The 20,978-nt window shown below is 37.3% G+C and overlaps 1 protein-coding gene across 7 annotated transcripts in view; it reads right to left on the reverse strand.

Annotated features, from left to right (window-relative positions):
- SLK (STE20 like kinase) overlaps positions 1-20,978 on the reverse strand; it is a 65,523-nt gene that overhangs the window by 19,498 nt on the left and 25,047 nt on the right. For 5 of the 7 annotated variants that reach the window (XM_038409425.2, XM_043519865.1, XM_038409423.2 and 2 more), the window contains exons 2-11: positions 16,733-16,897; positions 15,383-15,431; positions 14,467-14,616; positions 11,772-11,844; positions 11,352-11,546; positions 10,144-10,225; positions 8,732-8,860; positions 4,840-6,300; positions 2,723-2,853; positions 2,276-2,399 (exon numbers count right to left, since the gene is read on the reverse strand). In XM_038409425.2, the coding sequence (XP_038265353.2) occupies positions 2,276-2,399; positions 2,723-2,853; positions 4,840-6,300; positions 8,732-8,860; positions 10,144-10,225; positions 11,352-11,546; positions 11,772-11,844; positions 14,467-14,616; positions 15,383-15,431; positions 16,733-16,897 (2,559 nt within the window). The remainder of the gene's footprint in view (positions 1-2,275; positions 2,400-2,722; positions 2,854-4,839; positions 6,301-8,731; positions 8,861-10,143; positions 10,226-11,351; positions 11,547-11,771; positions 11,845-14,466; positions 14,617-15,382; positions 15,432-16,732; positions 16,898-20,978) is intronic. The other 2 variants (XM_043519866.1, XM_043519864.1) reach the window with 1 other exon arrangement.

Consider the following 20,978-nt stretch of genomic DNA (forward strand, 5'->3'; position numbering starts at 1 on the left):
GGGCGATTCCTTTGATTCCCCACACAAGCAGCTTTTACTCCTGGGTGAATTCTGTGCCACTGCACATGTGCAGAATTTATGTCTCCTGCAGATTTCTTTGCTTCTCTGCAGAAAAATGACTTTCTGACTGGGAGGCAAAAGGAAACCACAAGAGCAGTCATATGATCCCCCAGAAGTATGTTTTGGGTGCCCATGGCAGCCGTGAGAGAGGTAAATCACTGTGAGGCAGGACTGGGGAAGACCTGGCTGGTGGCTCCCACCCTGTGCTCAGCTGCTAATCCCAGCTGGGCTGGGGAGGATGGGACTTCCTCTTCCCCTGCATGGCATCTGGGGACGGATCAGACCTACCTCCAGATTTCTTCCCTGGCTGCAGGCTCTGCAAACTCCCCCCCCCCCCCACTGCTTCCTGAGCCAATTGCTCTTCAGCTGCAGGAGGAGGGATTTCTGTACAGCGGACTGCTCCCCCACTCACCCAACCCCCGTGCATCCAGACCTCCTCATACCCAGACCCTCCCACCAAGCCTCAGCACCCTCCCACACTCAGAACCCTCCCATTGAGCCTCACTCCCGCTGCACCTGGACCACCCTGACGAGCCACCCAGATCCCCACCTCACCAAGCCCCTACCAGTTGCACCTGGATCCCCACCCCACTGAGTCCCACTCCCCCAGCATCTGGACCCCCCACTGAATCCCCCACACCCAGACTCCTCTGCCGAGCTCTATCCTCCCCACACCCAGACTCCCCCCCCGCCACTGAGCCCCAACCACCTTCACCTGGACCCTCCTGCAGAGTCCCATTACCACTGCACCCAGAATGCACCAACAAGCCTCTGTGCATCCAGATCCTCCCTGAACTTAGATCCCCCACTGAGCCGCCTGCACCCAGATTGCCCCACAGAGAATCCTCTCATCCCACACCTGGATCCTCCCACATTAAACTTCTCCACAATTGGATCCTGCCTTGCTAAGCTTGCCTGCCCACGCAGAGGGGCGGGACCCATGTTTCTGGGGCAGGTACAGACTTTGCACTGTGTCAGGGTTGGGTGCAGACTCACTGCTGAGTCTGTGTCCTGGGGATGGAGCTGCACAGTCATCTCCCACCTTTGTGCAGCCAGTAGCCTGTTCTCCCCAATGCCATGCTGGAGCCTCCACATTTATTTAACAAATATAATTTGCAGAATTTTAAAATATTGTGTGCAAAATTTTAGATGCAGAATTTTAAATTTTTTGGTGCAGAACGCCCTTAGGAGAAAGCTCTGAAGGACCTGGGGACTAGAGGACGTTCATTATTGGAGTCTGAATACCTTCTGCAGTCACTCTCCTGGATCAGATGGAGCTAATAGCTGTTATTTCATTCCTCTCATGAGTCACTCAGGAACTGGGCTGAAGGAGAGCCCAGTACTGACTGGGCTCAGGCAGGCTGGAGTTGATTTGGAAAGGGTCAGGGATAGGACTGAACCTGCTTGTTGCTGCTAAGGTTCCTTCTCTCTGGACCAAGAAGTAGGAGAGAAATTCCTGGAGGGTCCCAGAGAAGAGGATCTTTTGGGAAACCAAAGGCAGTGCCCTCAGAGGAGGTAGGACATGCTAGGTATTCCCTGAGGATAGGCTTTCTACCTTGCTGGTCCTCTCCTGAGATACCTCACAACTAGCATTTTCCACACAATTAAAGCAAAAGCATCCCCCAATTTTTGGTTGTGTGAGGACTTAGCATTACCAGCAATTCCAGGGCCTACAGCTCTGGTAGAACTTTCAGATTGCACTCCTGAAAGGGCTGACCTGCTGCTAGGGAGAGGGCTTGCATACTCTTGGGGCCTCAAGTGCATGCTGCAAAGGCAGCTGAACATTGATGAATATCTCTGGCCTATCTTTTTGCTTTAGCCCAGACTAACCAGACATCTGGCAAAGGAAATGTTCCTCCACCTGCTAGAGACAAAAACAACTGAAGTATATGAATGAGCAAGCCAATTAATGGAGTGAGGAAGACATCCTCCCAAAAACTGGTTTTATCACCCTCTCCTGGCTGGGAGGCACTATTTCTAAGCATTTTGATTAGTTCAGGAGATCAACAAGACTACCTGTCAAAATCTCTCTAAGTAGAGAGAGAACAAGGACTGAATAAACATGAACACTGAACTACAGAACAGTACCCTCAGTAGGAAAAGCCTAGGCCGTTGCTACCCATGTTCACCTACTCCATCAACATGGCATCTTTTAAGAGCACTAAATAAAAAGTTGCCTTATATCATGTAGGTGCAATAAATAAACCAAACTTACCGTCATTTCCTGTTCAAAGCGTCTGAACATCTGTTCTCTTTGTTGTAGGAGTTTATTACTGAGCTGCTGTTGAGCTCTCTGCTCTTCTTTTTGAAGAAGTCTTAGCTCCCGCAGCTCTTGACGTCTGATAACGAACAGTAGTGTTGGTGGAGCAAAAGAAGAGAGAAAGTGAATAAAGATAAAAATAATTTTAAAAAAAATCAACTATTTGGGCTCAATAATACCAGTTTTAAAAAAGAAATGCAAGATTAGACTTGGATTTTTGTATCATTATTTTAAAACAAACAGTTTTTCCCTCTGCTAACAAAAAGATCTAAATTTAATCCCAATGCACTATCAAAACAAATCCCGGAGCGCTCTCGCATTGATTAAAGATTCTACCTGTGTTATTCAGGAAGGAAAAGGAATACCAAAAGTCTCCAAAATCATTTAGAGATTTTTACTCACCGAAGAAATCTTAATTCTTCACTTTTTGAATCATTTTCTGTAACTATTTTTGAAGTTGTCACACTCACTTCTACTCCATCAACAACAAATTTGCGAGTTTTCTTTAATGTTTTCTTGTGTCTTCTAGTTTCCTGAATTAAAATGTTATTTTGTGTTCAATTGAATAACACTTTTTTATATCTGATAAATTAGATTACTGAGTTTCTAAATAGAGAGCAACTGAATAAGATACAGCAAAAGTAAACTGTCCTCAGATTACAAGAGCTTGAAAAAAGTCTTCTTACCAGTGCCAAGAAGTTAAACTTTTTTTAGCCAGCAAAGGGGGAAATGAAGCTATTATTATTTCCCATAAATTAAGTTGCCATTTATCTAGACAATTTTTTTAATCTTCCAGTGTGAACTGATGCAGTGTTATCTTCCTGAGTCTGAAGACAGTTCTGTTGCCTTTGTTGTTCCCCATTGCTTTCCCTTGAATTCATCAAGACTAGTCATTTTCACAGATGTCCCCAGGATTCTGAAAAGTGGCAGTGAAACTGAATAAAGATTTGCTGATTTCACCCTACCACTTCTGCCTGGGAAACCTATCAGCAAAAACAAAGGCAGGTAATGGGAAAAGAGGACCCAAATTTTAGGTCAGGGGAGGAGCAATATAACAGACACCTTCCTTACAACAGGTTGGGGTAGAGCAGGAGGCTCCTGAATGGAGAAGAGAAAGAGAGAGCAAATTGTTTTCATCCCTTTACCAGGGTTTCACATTTGTCAGACACCAAAGCCAGAAGTGGATATGAAAGAAGGAGCTCAAGAGCAGTATCCATGGACAACACCTCTGGTGGGAATCCCAATATCCCCCCCTTCAGTTACTGACAGTAGCATCTTGGGAGGGGAGTGAGAATCTCCAGAGACAATGCCTCTCTAGACCTTGGTGGCAACTCCCACCAGCCTTTTATCCTTAGGCTTAGTCCTCTGGCCATTAAGTGTTTGGTAAATTTTTCAAGCTGTGTTCAGCAACAGACCTGCTTCTAATGTGAATCAGTGAGGTGATCAAATGTCAAACATTACTGCCAGATTCCACACCTTGACAGTGCTTCATTAACTTTCAGATTTAATTAATCTATTAAATTCTCCTTTCAATTCAGCAATACTTCCTGACTTAAAGCATCACTTGATTAACAAGTTAATAGCCTTTTATTATATTTTATAATTGGGAACCGGCCAATGGGAGTGCAGAGCCAGTGCTCAGGGTAGGGGCAGCGTGCGGAGCCCCATGGCACCACTGCCTTTGAGTCGGACCCGCTGCTGGCTGCTTCCGGGGCACAGTGCGGTATCAGAACAGGCAGGCACTAGCCTGCCTTAGCTGGGCAGCACCGCCGACAGGGCTTTTAACATCCTGGCTGGCGGTGCTGACCAGAGCGACCCAGTGCCTTATATGCCGTGACCCAGTATTGGGTTGTGAGCTGAACTTTGAAAAACGCTGGTCTAAATAGTCAGGACAAACAATGGGTTAGAGAGAAGATATACATGGAGAAGGCTGAGATGTGGCAGGGAGAGGTTAAGTGATTTACCCATGGTCAACAGGAATTATGCATAAAGCCAGGAATTGAACTTGAAATCTTGAGTTCTAGTCCCAAGCCTTAACCACAATACAAATCTTCCTCTTAAACATCCTGTAGTTTTCAGCTCTTTGGAATTTCCTGTCTCAATGTATAGGTTTACATTTAGTTCACATTTTGAAGGTTATCTTCGCAACTGTAATGATTAACAATTTTTTGATCTGATAGTTTAGATTTTGGAACATAGTTACACAACGATTTAGATAAATGTGTGGCAGTTTAGTGGCCATTTGCAATTGCTGCCTAAACACATGTACACAGAGTTACAACATTATTCCATGTACTCAAATATTTTACTCTGAAAACAGTTTTAGATGCAACTGGTATTTGACTATTTGCAATCTTCAGTTCTAGCAAAGTGGTTCCTATAAAGGTATAGATTCAATATTACTACTTTAGTTTCTGATTGGTTGATTTTCTTGGCATTATTAACTCCTCAAGAAAGTCTTAGGGTCTTACTATATAAGATTTTACATAAAAAATTATAACCAATTGTCCTACACTTACTTGTAAAGATATTGATCCAGTGTCCTTGTTTTTAGTGAGGAAGCTAGAGATGGACAAGTTCAAGTCAATGCTATTATTATCAGCTGTGGACCCAGTGCCTGAATCTGTATCATTTTCCTTTAGTGTCTCAGGTTCTAGCTGCTGTAATGTTTCAGCACTGGCTTGATTACCCATTTTAACTTTTTCCTCATTTTCTTCAGCGCTAACACTAATAATGGGTACTGGAGTGAGTTCAGAATCATTAGGTTGTTCAACTGCAGAATCCTGAAGCTTGTTCTTAAGTGGTGCATCACACGGAACTTTGGAATGCTCTGCATTTATCTGAATGTTGTTCTTCTGGTTATCCTCAGGTCCATTTGTTTCTGAATTTTGGTCAGGCTCCACCACTTTACCCACACTTTCGATTTGAATTTCCTCAGTGCTATTTGTCTCATGAATATTCTCAGTCTTGATCTGTATTGGCTTCTGGTCTATATCACCCACTTTTCCTGAATCCTTGACCTCAGTTTCCTCTGTGCTGCTTGTCTTATGAACATCTTTATTTTCACTTTCTACTAATTTCTGATCTGTATCAGTCACTTTATCTACACTTTTAATCTGAGTTTCTTCAGAGCTGCCTGTCTCATGAACATGCTCAGTTCTACTTTCCATTAGCTTCTGGACTGTCTCAGATATTTTATCTCCATTACTGATCTGTCTTTCACTAGTGCTGCCTGTCTCTCGAGCATTGTCAGCTCCATTTTTTATTGGCTCCTGCTCTGTGTCAGCCATTTTCTCTGCACTTTTAACCAGAGTTTCATTAGTGATGCCTGTCATCTCATCTTTCTGAACTTCTTCAGATTTACCATCATCTTTTTGCTCTGTAATTTTTTCTATCGTCGTTTCTTCATTCTTATTTTCCTGGCTATCTGTTCTGCTTTCTTTCTCCTCTTTCTCTCCAGTCTCTTTAGATATCATTTCTGTAGTTTGAGCACCGGCATCTTCAATTTCAGGTGCTATTTTCAGTTTATTTTCATCTGTCTCTTCATTTTCTATGGTACTACTTTCCTCTGTTTTCAGACTGTGTTTATCATTTGTTTCTAATGTCACTGTATCAACTTCTTTTCTTTCTGTCTGTGATCCAGTGTCTTCATTTACTACTTCTGCTTTTCCAGTATTCTTTTCAACTCCTAATCTTTTCTCTGGCTCATCTTCCTCAACTAATACTGACCCAATCTGCACCTTTACAATATCTCCAGGAGTGGTATCAGACACACTGTCAATAATTTCCACATCTTTAATTGTCTTGGGTTCACTAGCAGTTGTTTTATCATCTGGAAATATACTGATATTCTCCTCAGCAGCATTATGTTCTGTTTTCTCAGAAACAGATTCCAGAATAGAGGCATTCTGTGAAAGTTTATCTTCTTCAGAGCTGGCAATACTAAGGTCGGAGGAGGCACGCTTGTTAGTTGGTAACTGCTAAAAAAAATTATAAAAAAAAAATTACTATTTTCTAATTTATGTAGAAAAACAATTATAAAAACATTTCTTGCATAGAGAGAGATGTATATGAAAAGACACTACATGTATATAGCTTGGTTTCCAGGAAAAATAAATTCCATAATCTCAAACTATTTGACAAGACATAACCACAGAACTATTACGTCTGTAGAAAAGCCCTTCTTCACAGTTTACAATTTCACAGGAGCCCTTTCTCAGTCCCTGAGGGATGCTGGACATCATTTGCCTCAGCACCCACACATCTTGTAAAGTCCTCATAAGCCTTTCCTCAACCACTTTACACCCTATACAGTTCTTCTGGCCACAGAAGTGGATTCTGTGCTGCACACCTAAGAGGCACAACAAAAAATCTTGGCCTTACGCCACCTTTTTTGCCCTCCTGATCCTGGGCTACTCCAGGGACTGGAGAGGACCTCAGTATAAATTAAACACACCTGGGGGCACGTCTAAGTTACAGCAGCTTCCCCAGGCTGCCCTATGGACCACAGTATTGCGCACAAATCTGAGTGCTGCCCCAAGATTCCCATACTATGCCCAGTATGTTCTTTGCCAGGGCTTGTGAGGGGATACTAAAAAGCAGTCTCATGGCTGTTTTCACAGTGCCTCTGCCAGGGAAATCCTCCCATAGCCAGAAGTGGGGCTTTCAGGGCCCTTTTACCTAGCATAATAAGGCTGGAGTGGGGATGAGGATCTCACCCCAGACGTCCTAAGAAATTAGCAGCAATACAAATGATTAAGTATTTTGCTTTGTAGCCAACTTTGCTCCACTCACGTGTGGAAAAAAAAAAAAATTCTTTTCAACAATGGCACTACACCTCCAGGAGGGTTATTTCCATGCCAAATTTTAACTTGCAAATGTTTAAGAAGGTTGCAACATTTTCTTTGTTTTTTAAATATATAGCTATATTATATTATAATATCACTATATAGATATAGAAACTGGAAAGGTGTATTTTTTAACCTCTTCTCCCTCAGAAATGGCTGAACAATTTTTACACAAACTTCAAAAGTTCACCTTCAGGCAGAGACCAAGCATGAGAAATTTCAGTTAAAAAAGGTAAAAGTTTCTAGCAGATATGAGTGGATGGTAACAAGAAGTTAGAACGATTATGTGAACATAACTCTAGCAATTGTTGTTGGTAGATTGTGAAATATATTTCCACAAAGCCATATACAGAAAAATATATTAATGAACCATTATCTCAAATCATAATTATTCTTTCAGTCTTCGGAATGCTAATGACACATCTTTGTCTATATTTACTACTAGAACCCCATAATTTGTGAATGAAACTTACAATTTGCCATTAAGAGATTACAGTATATAATTTAAAATGTTATGTAAATTATGCCTAGCTACTGTGTCAAATATTGGCCTGATCCTGCTCTTCCTACTGAGGCAAACCTCAATGAGAGATTTTTGCCTAAGAAAGCATGTAGTAATATACTCTTTGTGCTAAAATGCATCTAAAATAATTCTAAATATGAAAGTATTTTAGAATCTCAGTATATTGGAAGTCAAATGTGTTTTTAAATAGGATACATATAAATCATGTAAATGCATCTATTTTCTCCACAATATATTAGCATATTATCGTACTAGAGCTATGATTTCATTTCCCTTTAAGGGAGTGAATTTGACTGGCAGAAGTATCCTTATAAATCTAAATTTCTCACAAACTAACTCAACTAGGGAGTTTGTCCTGTAGACAGATTTTTGTTTTTTTTAAAATAGTCGAGTTATAAATACACAGAGAAAACTTAGTTTATAACATAAATGTAATTACCTTCACCCATACAAGAGTTATTAGTTATAATACCAAATACACAGTTCACTTACACATTAATACATTTACATATTTGCCTGAAAGTATATATTTGGATTATTTATACATGTATTATTTTACAAAAAGTCTTTCACTGTTTAAACCAGAGGTGGCCAAACTTACTGACCCTCCGAGCTGCATATGGCTATCTTCAGAAGTTCGAGAGCTGTGACGTACTTGCTAGGGCTTAGAACTTAAGCCCCATGGTAGGCGTCCAACAGGGGTTGGGGCTTCAGCTCACAAGCCACAGTCTGTCCACCCCTGGTTTAAACAGCCTTCTAGCCTTACATATCCACATGTACACAAATAACCATACATGCACACAATATTCTTTATTATTCTGTCCTGAAGAAGCTTAAGATCATCTGACTTTTATAAATTCTGACCTCTGTATTTTGCACTGAAGGCATGCTATACTTGAAGAAAAAAAAACATTCATTCATTCTTAGTACAAATTAAAAATATTGCAAAAATAATTAGCGTGCCAGAAAATAAGTTTTTCATAGACAAAATGTAATTAAAATAAGCACCCATATAATCTATAAATTTATACTTTAACTGACCAGAGAATTTTCTGTTTCCTCCTCTTCATCTTCATCTTTACCATCTTCAACTTCTTCTGTTACTTCAGCCTTTGCCTCTGCAATTAACTCTCTGACTGGTTTATTAGAAGTGACAGTAACAAACGGATGCTTGGAAAAAAAAAATTTGGCATTTAAAGTAAACAGTAATTTATAACAACTATAAAAGTAGCAATTCTTTTAGGGTTATATCTTGGTCTCCATTATACCCAGATATTAAAGGGATTAAGCTGTAATACTTACCCAACACCCTTTTTTTATTAATGTAGATTTTTTTAAATTAGAAGTTTTAAAATCTAAAACATCAATATCTAAATCTTTATGTGGAGATTTGTTCAATAAACTCATCAAAAATACAGATAGCTCATCAAATAATTTTTTTTAAAAGTTATACTGACCTTAACAACCCAAACAACAAAAGTAGAAAGAAGAAAAGGAGTACTTGTGGCACCTTAGAGACTAACAAATTTATTTGAGCATAAGCTTTCGTGAGCTACAGCTCACTTCATCGGATGCATTTGATGGAAAATACAGTGAGTCAAATGCATCCGATGAAGTGAGCTGTAGCTCACGAAAGCTTATGCTCTAATAAATTTGTTAGTCTCTAAGGTGCCACAAGTACTCCTTTTCTTTTTGCGAATACAGACTAACACGGCTGCTACTCTGAAAAAAGAAGGAAGTTTTTAAAAGGTTGCTTTTCTTGGAAATGGTCTTCATTATTTTTTTTATTCCATGCCTGAACTTCCACCTAGTACATTTTCTATTTACTATCTGGAAGTACTTAATTTAGAAAAATACAATGCTGCCTTTGGACCAAAGATTTGCGAGACAATCAATTTCTTCTGTATGTTTCCTTTAGAAAAAACAACTACCTGTCTTCATATTCTTTCTGCATAAACTATTCTCTCTCTGTTTGGTCCTGCTTCTTAAAGCCTTTCAACATATGTCAAATGTATTTTGGATACAAGTAAACGTGCACTGACGTTAAACAAAATCAAATGTATCTTGTCAGATCTACTCCTGTTAGCTCTTCTGCAGTGACAGCATTATAGCAGATGGATGAGAACTAAAGCGTATAAAACATGTCAGCAATCAACTGCTTATATAAACAAAACTACTTTATACATTAGGGGAAGCACTGAATTAACAAATAGGTCCACAAGAGAATTATTTTCATATAAAAATTTATAAATAGTAGGCCAGATTTCCACCTGGTGTAAGCTGGTGTCTCTCCATTGACTTATACCAGCTGAGGATCTGCCCCATAATGTTAAATACAGATTTAGTATATCTAATTTTGCATTATTCAGAACTTCATAGTAGCAGTGTCTTGCTTCTAAATAGATGTATTAAACCCAAGTACTATAACCCTGTTGGCAGCTAACTTTTCTTACCTGAAGAAGTTGAGCAGTATTCCATCTGGCATCTACATTCTTTTCCAAACATTTCCTTAGAAAATCTTTAAAATCTGAAGACCTGCAGAAGAAAAAAAATAAGTGATTGCCACTTTACCTTTCCTCCTACACAGACTGCATAGTGACACATTCTTTTCAATTTCCCATTTATGACTTCATTACAATTGCTCATCATCCATTCAAAAGAAGGCAGGAGAGGTAAGAGAATGGAAAGAACCAAAATCCAAACAGTTTCTCCTTAACAGGTTACAATCACTGGTATAACTCTAATGAAATCAATGGAGTTATATCAGGGATATGAATTTAACCCAATGAGTTTTACAGTTGAAAAGCCCATGAGGTGCTGCATATTGAACTTCTGATAGCCAATCCAATAAATGTTTAAAAGTGAAAGTAGCACATTGCTTACCTTGTAACCTCTCTTAATAATCTAGAATATATTAAAAACCACTGCTTTATCTGCTACATTGTTTTACGTAAAGTGATATGGCTTGATTCAACACCCGTTTATCCATTATTTTGCCTTGTGAAGTGCAACCTTAACCTTTCTGTTGTTCTTTTTTTAGTTCCAGAGCTGCACTTTTTCTAATGAAGTTCCATTTTAAAGAAAGGTTTTATTTTATGGTTCTTGGTTTTAAATGCATCCTAACTACAAATTCACTTAGTAATACTTTGCACTAACCATTTGAAAACAATCTGTTGTCATGACTGAGTGGGCAATGGCATACTCTTTTCAAACAATGTATATTCTCTGTATGAAATCAAAGAGGATTCTTCAACATTTCTCTCTTTTTCATTTTTACTTTTTTTAAAACAGATCATGCTTTTTCTCTATATCGCATTTTTTTTTAAAAAGGGTAGTTAAAAATCTTTATGTACACATTTGAAGTTGAATCTGAAACTTATATTTAAAAAGAACAAGCTCTATTTTCCAGCACAACAATATCAAAATACTAAGATACTGTAGCCTTTTTAATATGAAAGCTTCTAGACACTGCAATAACAAAAAGTAAAGTCACAGGCCCCAATCCTCCAAGGCCACATAGAAGTACTTTATGCATGTGAGAAGTTCCATACAGTTTAATAGGACTACTCAAGTGCTAGAAGTCAAATGTGCTTACATCGCTGCAGACTCAGGGCCAATCTTCAAAACTCTTGACAAAAAAAGTTAGCATTAAAAGACTAACCATTTTGAAGGCTGTGCCAATGTAGGTGGGTCAGATTTTGCTATTTTCAGCAGCACACGCATAGGATTTAGCTCGTGATGAGGTGGTTCTACTTGAGCCATTTCTATTAAAGTGATGCCCAGTGACCACACATCAGCCTTATAATCATAAGGCCTGTCTTTAGATGTCTCACACATTACCACTTCAGGAGCCATCCTGCAAAAGAGAATCGTGTATAGAATTAGAGAATGAAGCATTATCATCTGCAGTCAAAAACATTCTAAATAGTTTACTTAATTAAAATATTAATGAAATTTAAATATTTTAAATTAAATGGCACACTTTTACATATTTTACATTATTCTTTGGCAAGGCTATGTAATCAGTTGTGATATTAAAATATTAGTTCATGCTAAAAAGTTAACCACACTGCACACTTACCAGTAAGGTGTACCAATGAAAGAATCTCTTCTCTGTATTGTCCTTGTGTTTTTAGCAGATACGCCAAAATCCGCTTGAAGCAAACAGTAAAAAAATATTACTAATTTAGAGGTGGAATTTTTTCTTTTTTACATTCCACAACTAGCATATGAAATTTTGAGCTACGTTGTAGACCAAAAAGTATACATATACGAATATTAAAACTCCGAAGTGAGTGTTCAAAATATTTAAATGTGTTGGTATTATTAACCAGTAATGCTTTGTAGCTCACTAACTACTCTAATAAAAAAGTATAATGCCTCCCCCTGCTAAAAATAAAGCACTTTAAAGGCTAATGCCAAGATTAGGATGTGAGGGACAGAAATAATGGCAGGTAGGAGAAATATTTGTTGTTAGAAGAAAAGAAATAAACCATTTTCCATTAGAAAATTATTTATTTTGCCTATGAAATTATCACACTAAACTTGAACATTAACATCTCTGCCCACTTCAACAACTCCCCATTAGGTTTTGATTTTTACACTAATTCAGAAATCCTAAACTAGGATTTATTTTCTTTTTCTTGTTTCCCCAGTATGAAATCTTTGAAAAAGGCGAATAGTAAAGGCATGTAGGTACACTTTTGATTGTAAAATGTAAATTAGAAATCTTGCATTTCCTATAATAAATTTTATCAAATAGCATATCAAGCATGACATTTCTCATTTATAAAATAAGTATATTTATTTTGAAGAGATACTTTTTTGTATCCTACTATAGCAGATGTTCTAACTCTTCTTAATTAAAGTGTACAGATTAGACCAAAGAGACAAAATACACATATTCTGTCTGCTTCAATCTGTACAAAATGAAGTGATAGGCTCAACACTTGATAAACCTAATTTTGCTCTTTACAAAAAAGTGTAGGATTAAGGCAGCTATCTATTCCAGTATAAAACCAGAAATATTAAAGGACTGTAGATACTATAAATTAGACATTAAAACTTAATTGTTTCTCATAAAATTATCACACATGAAATTCCATATTATTTATTAAAAAACAGGAGACATTGCACTTAACATATTCAAGACCACTAGAAGCAAAAAAGCAAATAGTACAAGCAGCAAGAAAGAAATTACACATTCTTTCATACAGACACTGTTTCCTTTTCAAAGGTAAAAGTAAATTAAATCTTTGACCAGTCTGAATTTTATAGGGCCAGTTTACATCTACTGAATCCATAAATGAAGGGAACTTCCCCACTTAGATTTCTCTGCAAAGTAGGGTCTCAGCTATCTCTGCAGCACTATCACCCAACTTCACGTCCATGATGAGAAGAGGCAGAGATCTCATGGGACAAGGGAAATGGACAAAGACAGAAGAATACATGTCATCCTAGCTCTGACCCTGTGGAAATTTGTTAAAGTCTCAAGCTTTAGTATTAATTATTATTTTATTTAGTATTATTTTGTATTATTATTTTATTTATTTATGTATTTCTACTAATGTAGTGCCTAGGAATCCTAGTCATGGACTAGGACCCCATTGTGCTAGGGGCTGCATAAACACAAAACAAAACAAAAAAAGTTACTTACCTCAAGAAGCTTACAATTTAAGTATAAGATAAGAGACAACAGTTGGATACAGACAGAGGAGTACAAGGAAACAGTGGGAGACCACAATCAAGATCGGGATCCCATTGTGCCAGGTGCTGTGTATATATACACACAGTAAGAGACAGCCTCTGCCTTGAAGCTTACAAGTTTAACAGACAAGACAAATAGGAAGGCAGGATTACATCCCTATTTTGCAGAAGAAAAAACAAGGCAAAGAATCACCAAAGCACTTGCTTAGCTATTCTGAATTTTTTAATTGACTTCAAAATTAAGCTAGTAGTGAAGGAATGACACTTGGAGCCCCAAAGCCACTGTAAAAGCCGAGGGCCTCCATGAAGGTAGATCTGGCCAACTGTGCATCCCTGAGGATCTACCAGGTTTGGAGGTGGGCCATTTAGCCATTTCCTAGATGGAGGAACCAAATTCCATCTATCAATGGGACAATGTGGAGCCTTCATGAAGAAATCCTCATGGAGATTTCCTCTCTATACCATCCCCATTCTCAGGAGAGGAAATTTTGGGCGGTGGTGATTACTTCAGACAGAATGCTAGGAAGAAACACTACAAAGCTCATAGCAATTGTGTATTCCAGTTCCCACTGAAGTTAAGGAAGAGGGAGTGATCAGTGGTATAGAAGGCTGTAGGGAAAAGGGAACACCAATAATAATAATGTTTTCTATATCTATAATATTAGTGGGAGACATTTAAAGAAATTCAATTATTATAGACTTTATTTTCACACATTTTAAACATCATTTTCTACAGCCAAATGAAACCTAAAATTCTTGTTTATATTATGTATTTAAAAGTATTTACACCTAGCCGTAACCTGACTTTCAAATTCAGTAACAGTATTGGTACAAGGCCTGCTCCTGCTCCCTTTGAACTCTATGGGAGGTTTGCCAAGCATAAAAAAGATAACTCAAGCTTTACTTATTTTTCAGAACAACAAAAAAATCACTTATGTCTGTTGAACTATAATTCTTCTATAACGTATATCTAAGTACACAAATACTTAACAGTGCCAAACAACAATTTAAACAAAAAAATTCATATATATTTTTTTTAAATCTTGTACATTTCCATGCAAGAACCTTACCCAGTTTAATGTCTCCATCTAATGTAAAAAGAATATTGCCAGCTTTTAGATCTCTGTGAATGATCTTATTTTCATGCAAATAGTTCAGTGCCTCCAAAGTCTGCTTGCAAACTACTTTAATCTGTGGCTCTGTTAATGGCCTCTCAAGCTCTGAAAGAGAAACACATACACAAATATTAAAAAAATCCCATCTTTTGCATTTTTATTTTTTACATAAATTTCCAGACTGATCATTATAAATCATAGCAAAAACTGTCAATCTGACCACTTAGTTTTAGAAGTAATCATTGTGTGAAAAATTCTGGCCCCACTGAAGTCAATGGCAAAATTCCCATGGACTCCAATGGAGCCAGGATTTCACACCTGGGATCTGGGAACATCTCATTTATGAACTATTTATAAAGTTACTTTGAATTTTCTGTTTAATATACAGAAATGTTATTAAAATGACTTTCAGGTTAATGAAATATTAATAATGTTTTAAATAATACTTTGAGTAAGATAGAAAAAAGAACCATATTCTGTAAAGACTTAAAATACATGGACAACTAATCACAAATATCTACTCGTGCGATTAAAGTTGCTCACATGCATAAATTAATGGATAATTTAAATTATTAATTTTAAAATAATTTAGATTTTTGAGAAATATAATGACCATTTTAAAAATGACAAAATTACTTTACATTAAGATGAGGGGGTTAGGTATATAGATATATCTACTTTAAGCTCATATAATAAATATTTTAAAATCATCACATTGAGTATTATTCAGTACAGTCCTGCATAAAATACAAAGCATCTGCATTTCAAAATAGTATATAATTTTTAAAAGTAAAATCCTTCCAAATATTTAATTATATTTATTTTAACCTGTTATCAAGATTAATTATTTGAAACAAAAACTTGTATTTACCCAACATTACTGCGTCTACTGCTCCACCTGCACAAAATTCAATCAGGATCTGTGTATAAATAAAAACACAGGTATTAAAAAATAAAAAATTACTGAATTGGAAGTGTTGTCTAGAGGTGAGAGACCACAGGACTTGGCATCAGGAGGCTTGCATTCAATTTCCTCATTTATCCCTGGCTTGGTGTGTGACCTTGATAAATCACTTATCTAACCTCTGTAGAACAGTGATATTAGCTAACTGAAAGTGGCACTGCAAGGCCTAAGTAAATCGTGTGCAAAGTGCTTGGAGATACTCAGACAAAATGTGTTAATCCAGGTATATAAATTCCACAATAAAAGGATTAAAATCAACTGGAATCTGGGGTTGGCTGTGTGTGTGATTTGCACAATCATTATATAGTTATTTCTAATTTGAAAATTCTGAGGACAGGAGCCAAAACATTTGTTAACAGCAGAGATAGCTGCCTTATCTTCACGTCCCCTTCAGGTGAAACAGAAAAAGTATAACATTTACACGAAAGGAAAGACATCAAAAATCGAAGGAAATAGACCTGTCACATGTTTTAAAGGGAAAACCAAAAACCCTTTGACTTGTTTTTCTCCTTCTTCCTAGTCATGTCCATAGAACTCTCTTGGCCTAAAATAATCCCTCCATTTACATTAATTCTTATGGGGAAACTGGATTCGCTTGACATCGTTTCGCTTAAAGTTGCATTTTTCAGGAACATAACAACGTTAAGTGAGGAATTACTGTATTTGTGAAATCTACACATGTACATTCAAAGGCCTAGATCATCAGCAAATTGTGGGCCAAGTTCTGTGAGATGCTAAGCACTTTCTGCAAGTTACTGAGTGCCCTCAAGTCCCATTAAAATCAGTGGAAGTTGAGGTTGATCAATATCTCACAAGATTGGTCTCAGAAAGCCCTAATTTTTATTTTATTCTTAATTGTGTGGTTTCCATTATCTATTTCTGAACTGTGCTGGTGGACTTAAAACTTGAATCCAGCAGTTACAAACAAGAAATGTCTAAATCCTCTCCGTACATAGAAATAAACTATCAACTTCAAGTTTTAGAATCAAATCCGGGTGAACCAGAGCTGCTGTTACAGTCAGAGTTGAAGAGACGACTCTATATATCTTAGAAGATGTTTTGACACAGTAATCATGCGACTTTCAAGTTAGTTGTAAAATTGAGTGGATAATTGTCCAAATAATTAGTAACAATGTAGAAAAGATTTGATGGAATAATGATATAAAGTCTCTTATTATTAAGTTGGGGGGTGGGGGGAACCTACAGTTCAATATTTTTACATAAATAGGAGAACTGTATACAAAAGGAAACACCTACCCAAAGATTGTTTTCATAGTAGAAAGCATCTAGAAGCTTGACAATATTTGGATGATCGCAGGATGCCAGAATATCAATCTCAACCATGTAATCTTCTAGTTCTTCCTCGGATTTAGTATCAATCACCTTTGCTGCAGCAAGGACTTTGGTTTCTTTGTTCTGAGCCTGTAAAAGGAAGTCACAGCACCATTAACACAGGAACTTTTCAATTCTGATCACATTCAAAATATGACAGTGACAAACTTCAATTATTTCACCTCAAGATTCTGTTATAATAATTAGTATACTACTGTAGCATTTTGCCGTCTTCAATATGTTTTACGAACATTTACTAATTAATCCTCAACATACCATACAGAAGACAATACCTACATATTATATACTGGATAAACTGAGGCAGAGGAAGGTTCAATAACTTTCCTAGTGAAACAGAGAATCCATGGAAGAAATACAATGAGGACGTAGGTGTTCCCGACTCCTAGTTCCATTCTCTGAATCATCATGCTGTTTATCTCTCAAGGAAGTTACTGTTGGTACTCCTTATAAAAGGAGCAGTATAGATTTACATCTCAAATGAAGGGTGTGGTAAGGTGGCTTTAAACCACCTTTGTGCCATCCTCCTGGGGCTGGAGAAGCACTGGGAGTAACTAAAGATTTGTCTCAGTTATGACAGCTTCCCTGGGATGCTCTATGGGCCACAGTACTGCCTGGCATGCTGTGACCCCTTGCCCCCAACAGGACCCTGTGACTGAACTTGCAAGCTGCTTTAGGATTGTCCTCTGCTGTACCTGCACTGGGGAAATCCTCTGCTGTCTGGAACTGGGGCTTTTAGGACCCTTTTATTCTACTTCAGCCCTTTTACATAGCATAAAGGGAGCCAGAGTAAGGATATGGATATCCTAGCTAGAGAATTTACAGAGGCACAGCAGCAGCGCTACTGCAAGCTCTCTAGTGTAGCTGTTCTAAGCCAACGGGACAGAGCTTAATTACTACTTAATTACTGCCCATCTGCTTAATTACTCCAGCTCCTGTGAGCGGTGGGAGAAGCTCTCCGACCAATATAGAGCTGTCCACACCAGCACTTAAGTCAGCATAAATTATGTCTCTCAAGGGATGGCTAATTCACACCCCTGAATGATGTAATTTATGTTAATTTAAACTGTAGTGTAGCCATAGCCTAAGGAGGAAGATCTCACCTCCTGACTTCCTGCTAAGTTAGAGGTAACTGTTCTTAGAACACACTACGCTAAAAACCTTCTCTACAAGCTTGTTTACCATCTTAAATCTTACTAACTAAACTAAAACTACACTGGATCTTGGAGTGTTAAGAAAAGAATCACAAAGTGAAAAAACAGGAGATACAGGATTACGCCTTTTATAAAGAAAAACTCCCTGTTTTTCAGATAAAAAACTTAAAGTTTGTTGACCTTGGAAAACTTTACAGACCTGCCTACCCTAGCAAAAATGTCTCTAAATGATATACCATTGATGATGACAGTTCAGTTCCAATAGTGTTATCACAACTGGGAGCTCTAGTATAGATGTCTACCTGCTGGTGGTGGTGTTTTGAATAGGATATTGAAAATTCTCACAGCCTGTCCCATACTGCTAACATGGGGGCAGCTGAACTGCATATAGCAATGGTGGGAAACGTTTACAAAATGTTCTTTGTGTAGAGGTCCCCCAGCAAATGGAGAACTAATGGAATTATGTCATCACAAGCAACAAAATCCAGAAAGCTGAGCAACTGAGAGAGGAAAGGATTTGTAGTTAGACTGTTTAAAATTCTGGATTTTGTTTGGCTTTTAATAACACTTTTTTAATATTAAAGTTATTTAATATTATTTGGGAGAAGGGAAGTCTTTGTTAAACATTAAGTAAAGGCGTGAGAGCTCACCATACTCAAAAAGTAATCCAGTAAAACTAGAGAACGTGAGACTTCACATTTTGATATTTCTAAGATCAATAACAAACATAAAAGTAAACCAAAAGCCTTTAAGTCTGTCTATAAACATTATAAATGGACACAAATACAATTTTTAAATAATCTTTTGAAGTGACATCATACATTTGGAATCTAATCAATTTCAATAAATGAGATAAAAGTAATTTCTAAAACAATGTCCCCTCCTTTTTTTTTTTTTTTTAAAAAAAGAAGTATGTTTCCCTCACCAAGTACTGTCTGAAAGACCCACAAAAGCAACATGGAAAACTGACAAAGACCTCAATGCTGCAAACATATCCTCGCAGAGCAAGCCCCGTGCCTACAAATGTGTAGCTGCAGGACTGAAGCTCAATTCTCTTGATAATTGAAGAAAAACCACAAAACTGATTATACACAAAGTGTCATCACAAATGCACAAAAACACCTTGAAAAGATGTTTTTCCTCCAATCTCTTTTAGTTATACTCATTTTAGACATTACTTGTAATACCCATAGCTAAGAATTTTTAAACATGATTTTCAAGTTGAGAATGTTCCTTTAAATATCAACAATGATTTATTCAATTACTTTGTAAAATGTGTATTAAAACTAAAAAGTAGATCAGTATTTAAAAGTATCTACTTAACTCAATTGGGTTTTCTATTGAAAGGAAAAACTGGAAAACACACAAATGCTAGGTTTATAAATGTACACACAAAAACTTGGTTCATTCAATTTGTGAACTGAAATGGTCACTTACTAGTGTACTACTATCAAAAAATAAAATGACTTAACATTTCCATACATATGAGCTATAGGGGGAAAAATATCACCGGTAAAACAACAGTCCTAATTATTTTCAAATAGTCTCCCCACCTCTTTTTTTTTCTTGCCACATCAACAAAATCACTTATTTAAGATGGACATTTAGTCAGAGCATATGTATTTCATCAACACTGCAGCAATGCTAGAATATAATTTGAATGCATCAGCTAAGACTACTATATTATGTGGAGGATATGATTTTCTTGACAAGTATGTTCTACATTTATATATCAAGTAGCACTTCCAAAAGTGAACTGTAAAAACAAAACAAAAGTCTTGACATTTGCCTTTTTGTTTTTCCACAGTAAGATCAGAACATTCATAGCTGTATGAAGTTATTCTAAAACAAAAAACTAATTACTGAGGTAGATATTCTAATATCTGATAACGTAAAGGTTAAACCAAGGTATTTTATCATTTGTTTGTATTGGTTACATGTTTTGCAAAAGGAGAAAAGGTCAAATCTTCCTGTACTCTAACTGCACTCAATGTACTGTATCATTAATAAATTAATGATAGATAAAATAGGTATCTAATTCACAGTAAAACCAAACTGATACGTTTTCTGTGCATAGTAAAGATGAAATATACACTTAATGCCTACTTACCCGAAAATTTATTTTCCCAGAACGGGCAGAATTTTATTTTCTTCAGTATCTCCTTGGAGTTCAGAGTCCACAATCTTGAGGGTATGTCCATGCTGCATTTAAACACTCATATTTGGCCTGTGTCAGTTGACTCAGGCTATGGGGCTGTTTAATTGTGGTGTAGACATTCAGGTTTGAGTCCTCAAGGTCACAGAGCCCAGACTCCTGCCGGAGCCGAATGTCTACACCACAGTTAAAAAGCCCAATAGCCTGGGCCCCCCAAGTCTGAGTCAGATGACATGGGCCAGTTGCATGTGTTTAATTGCAGTGTAGACATACCCACACTGTCTAGAATCTGTAGATCTGCCTGTGACAAAGAATTCTAATATTGCCCAACTCTTAGGGAAACACTTAACAAAAGACTTTTTAAAATTTGCATTAATTATAAAATGTGATTTTTTTCAAATAAAGCTATACTTAAGATTTCGATAGGAACCACTGAGTTTTACAACAGCAGGAGTGTCACTTTCTGGCTCAACTTCATCATGACTGAAAACAAAAAGTAGTAATTCAAAAAGTAGGAATATCACTGAGTGGTCTAAATGCAACAAAATCCACAATATTTGTTCTGTTCATGCTGACAGATCTCCCTGCAGGCTGATCTTTTCCAGACCCTTGTGTTCCAAGTAACTTGAAGTCTGGTTTTGTGCTGGTTTGGTAAATTTAAGTATTGGAATATCCACCAGCTTTGGGGATTGTCTGCCCCATTCTTTGCAGTTCACCCTAATTGAGTGACCTCAGCATGGGATCCCGGTTACAATTATACAAGTCCTAAGGATTATGATGATGACTAAGAGATATCAGAGACTTTCTTCTTCAGGTGACTAGCTTTTGGAAAATCTGATACAGT

The sequence above is a fragment of the Dermochelys coriacea genome, chromosome 7 (assembly GCF_009764565.3).
Source record: "Dermochelys coriacea isolate rDerCor1 chromosome 7, rDerCor1.pri.v4, whole genome shotgun sequence".
Taxonomy (NCBI): Eukaryota; Metazoa; Chordata; order Testudines; family Dermochelyidae; genus Dermochelys; species Dermochelys coriacea.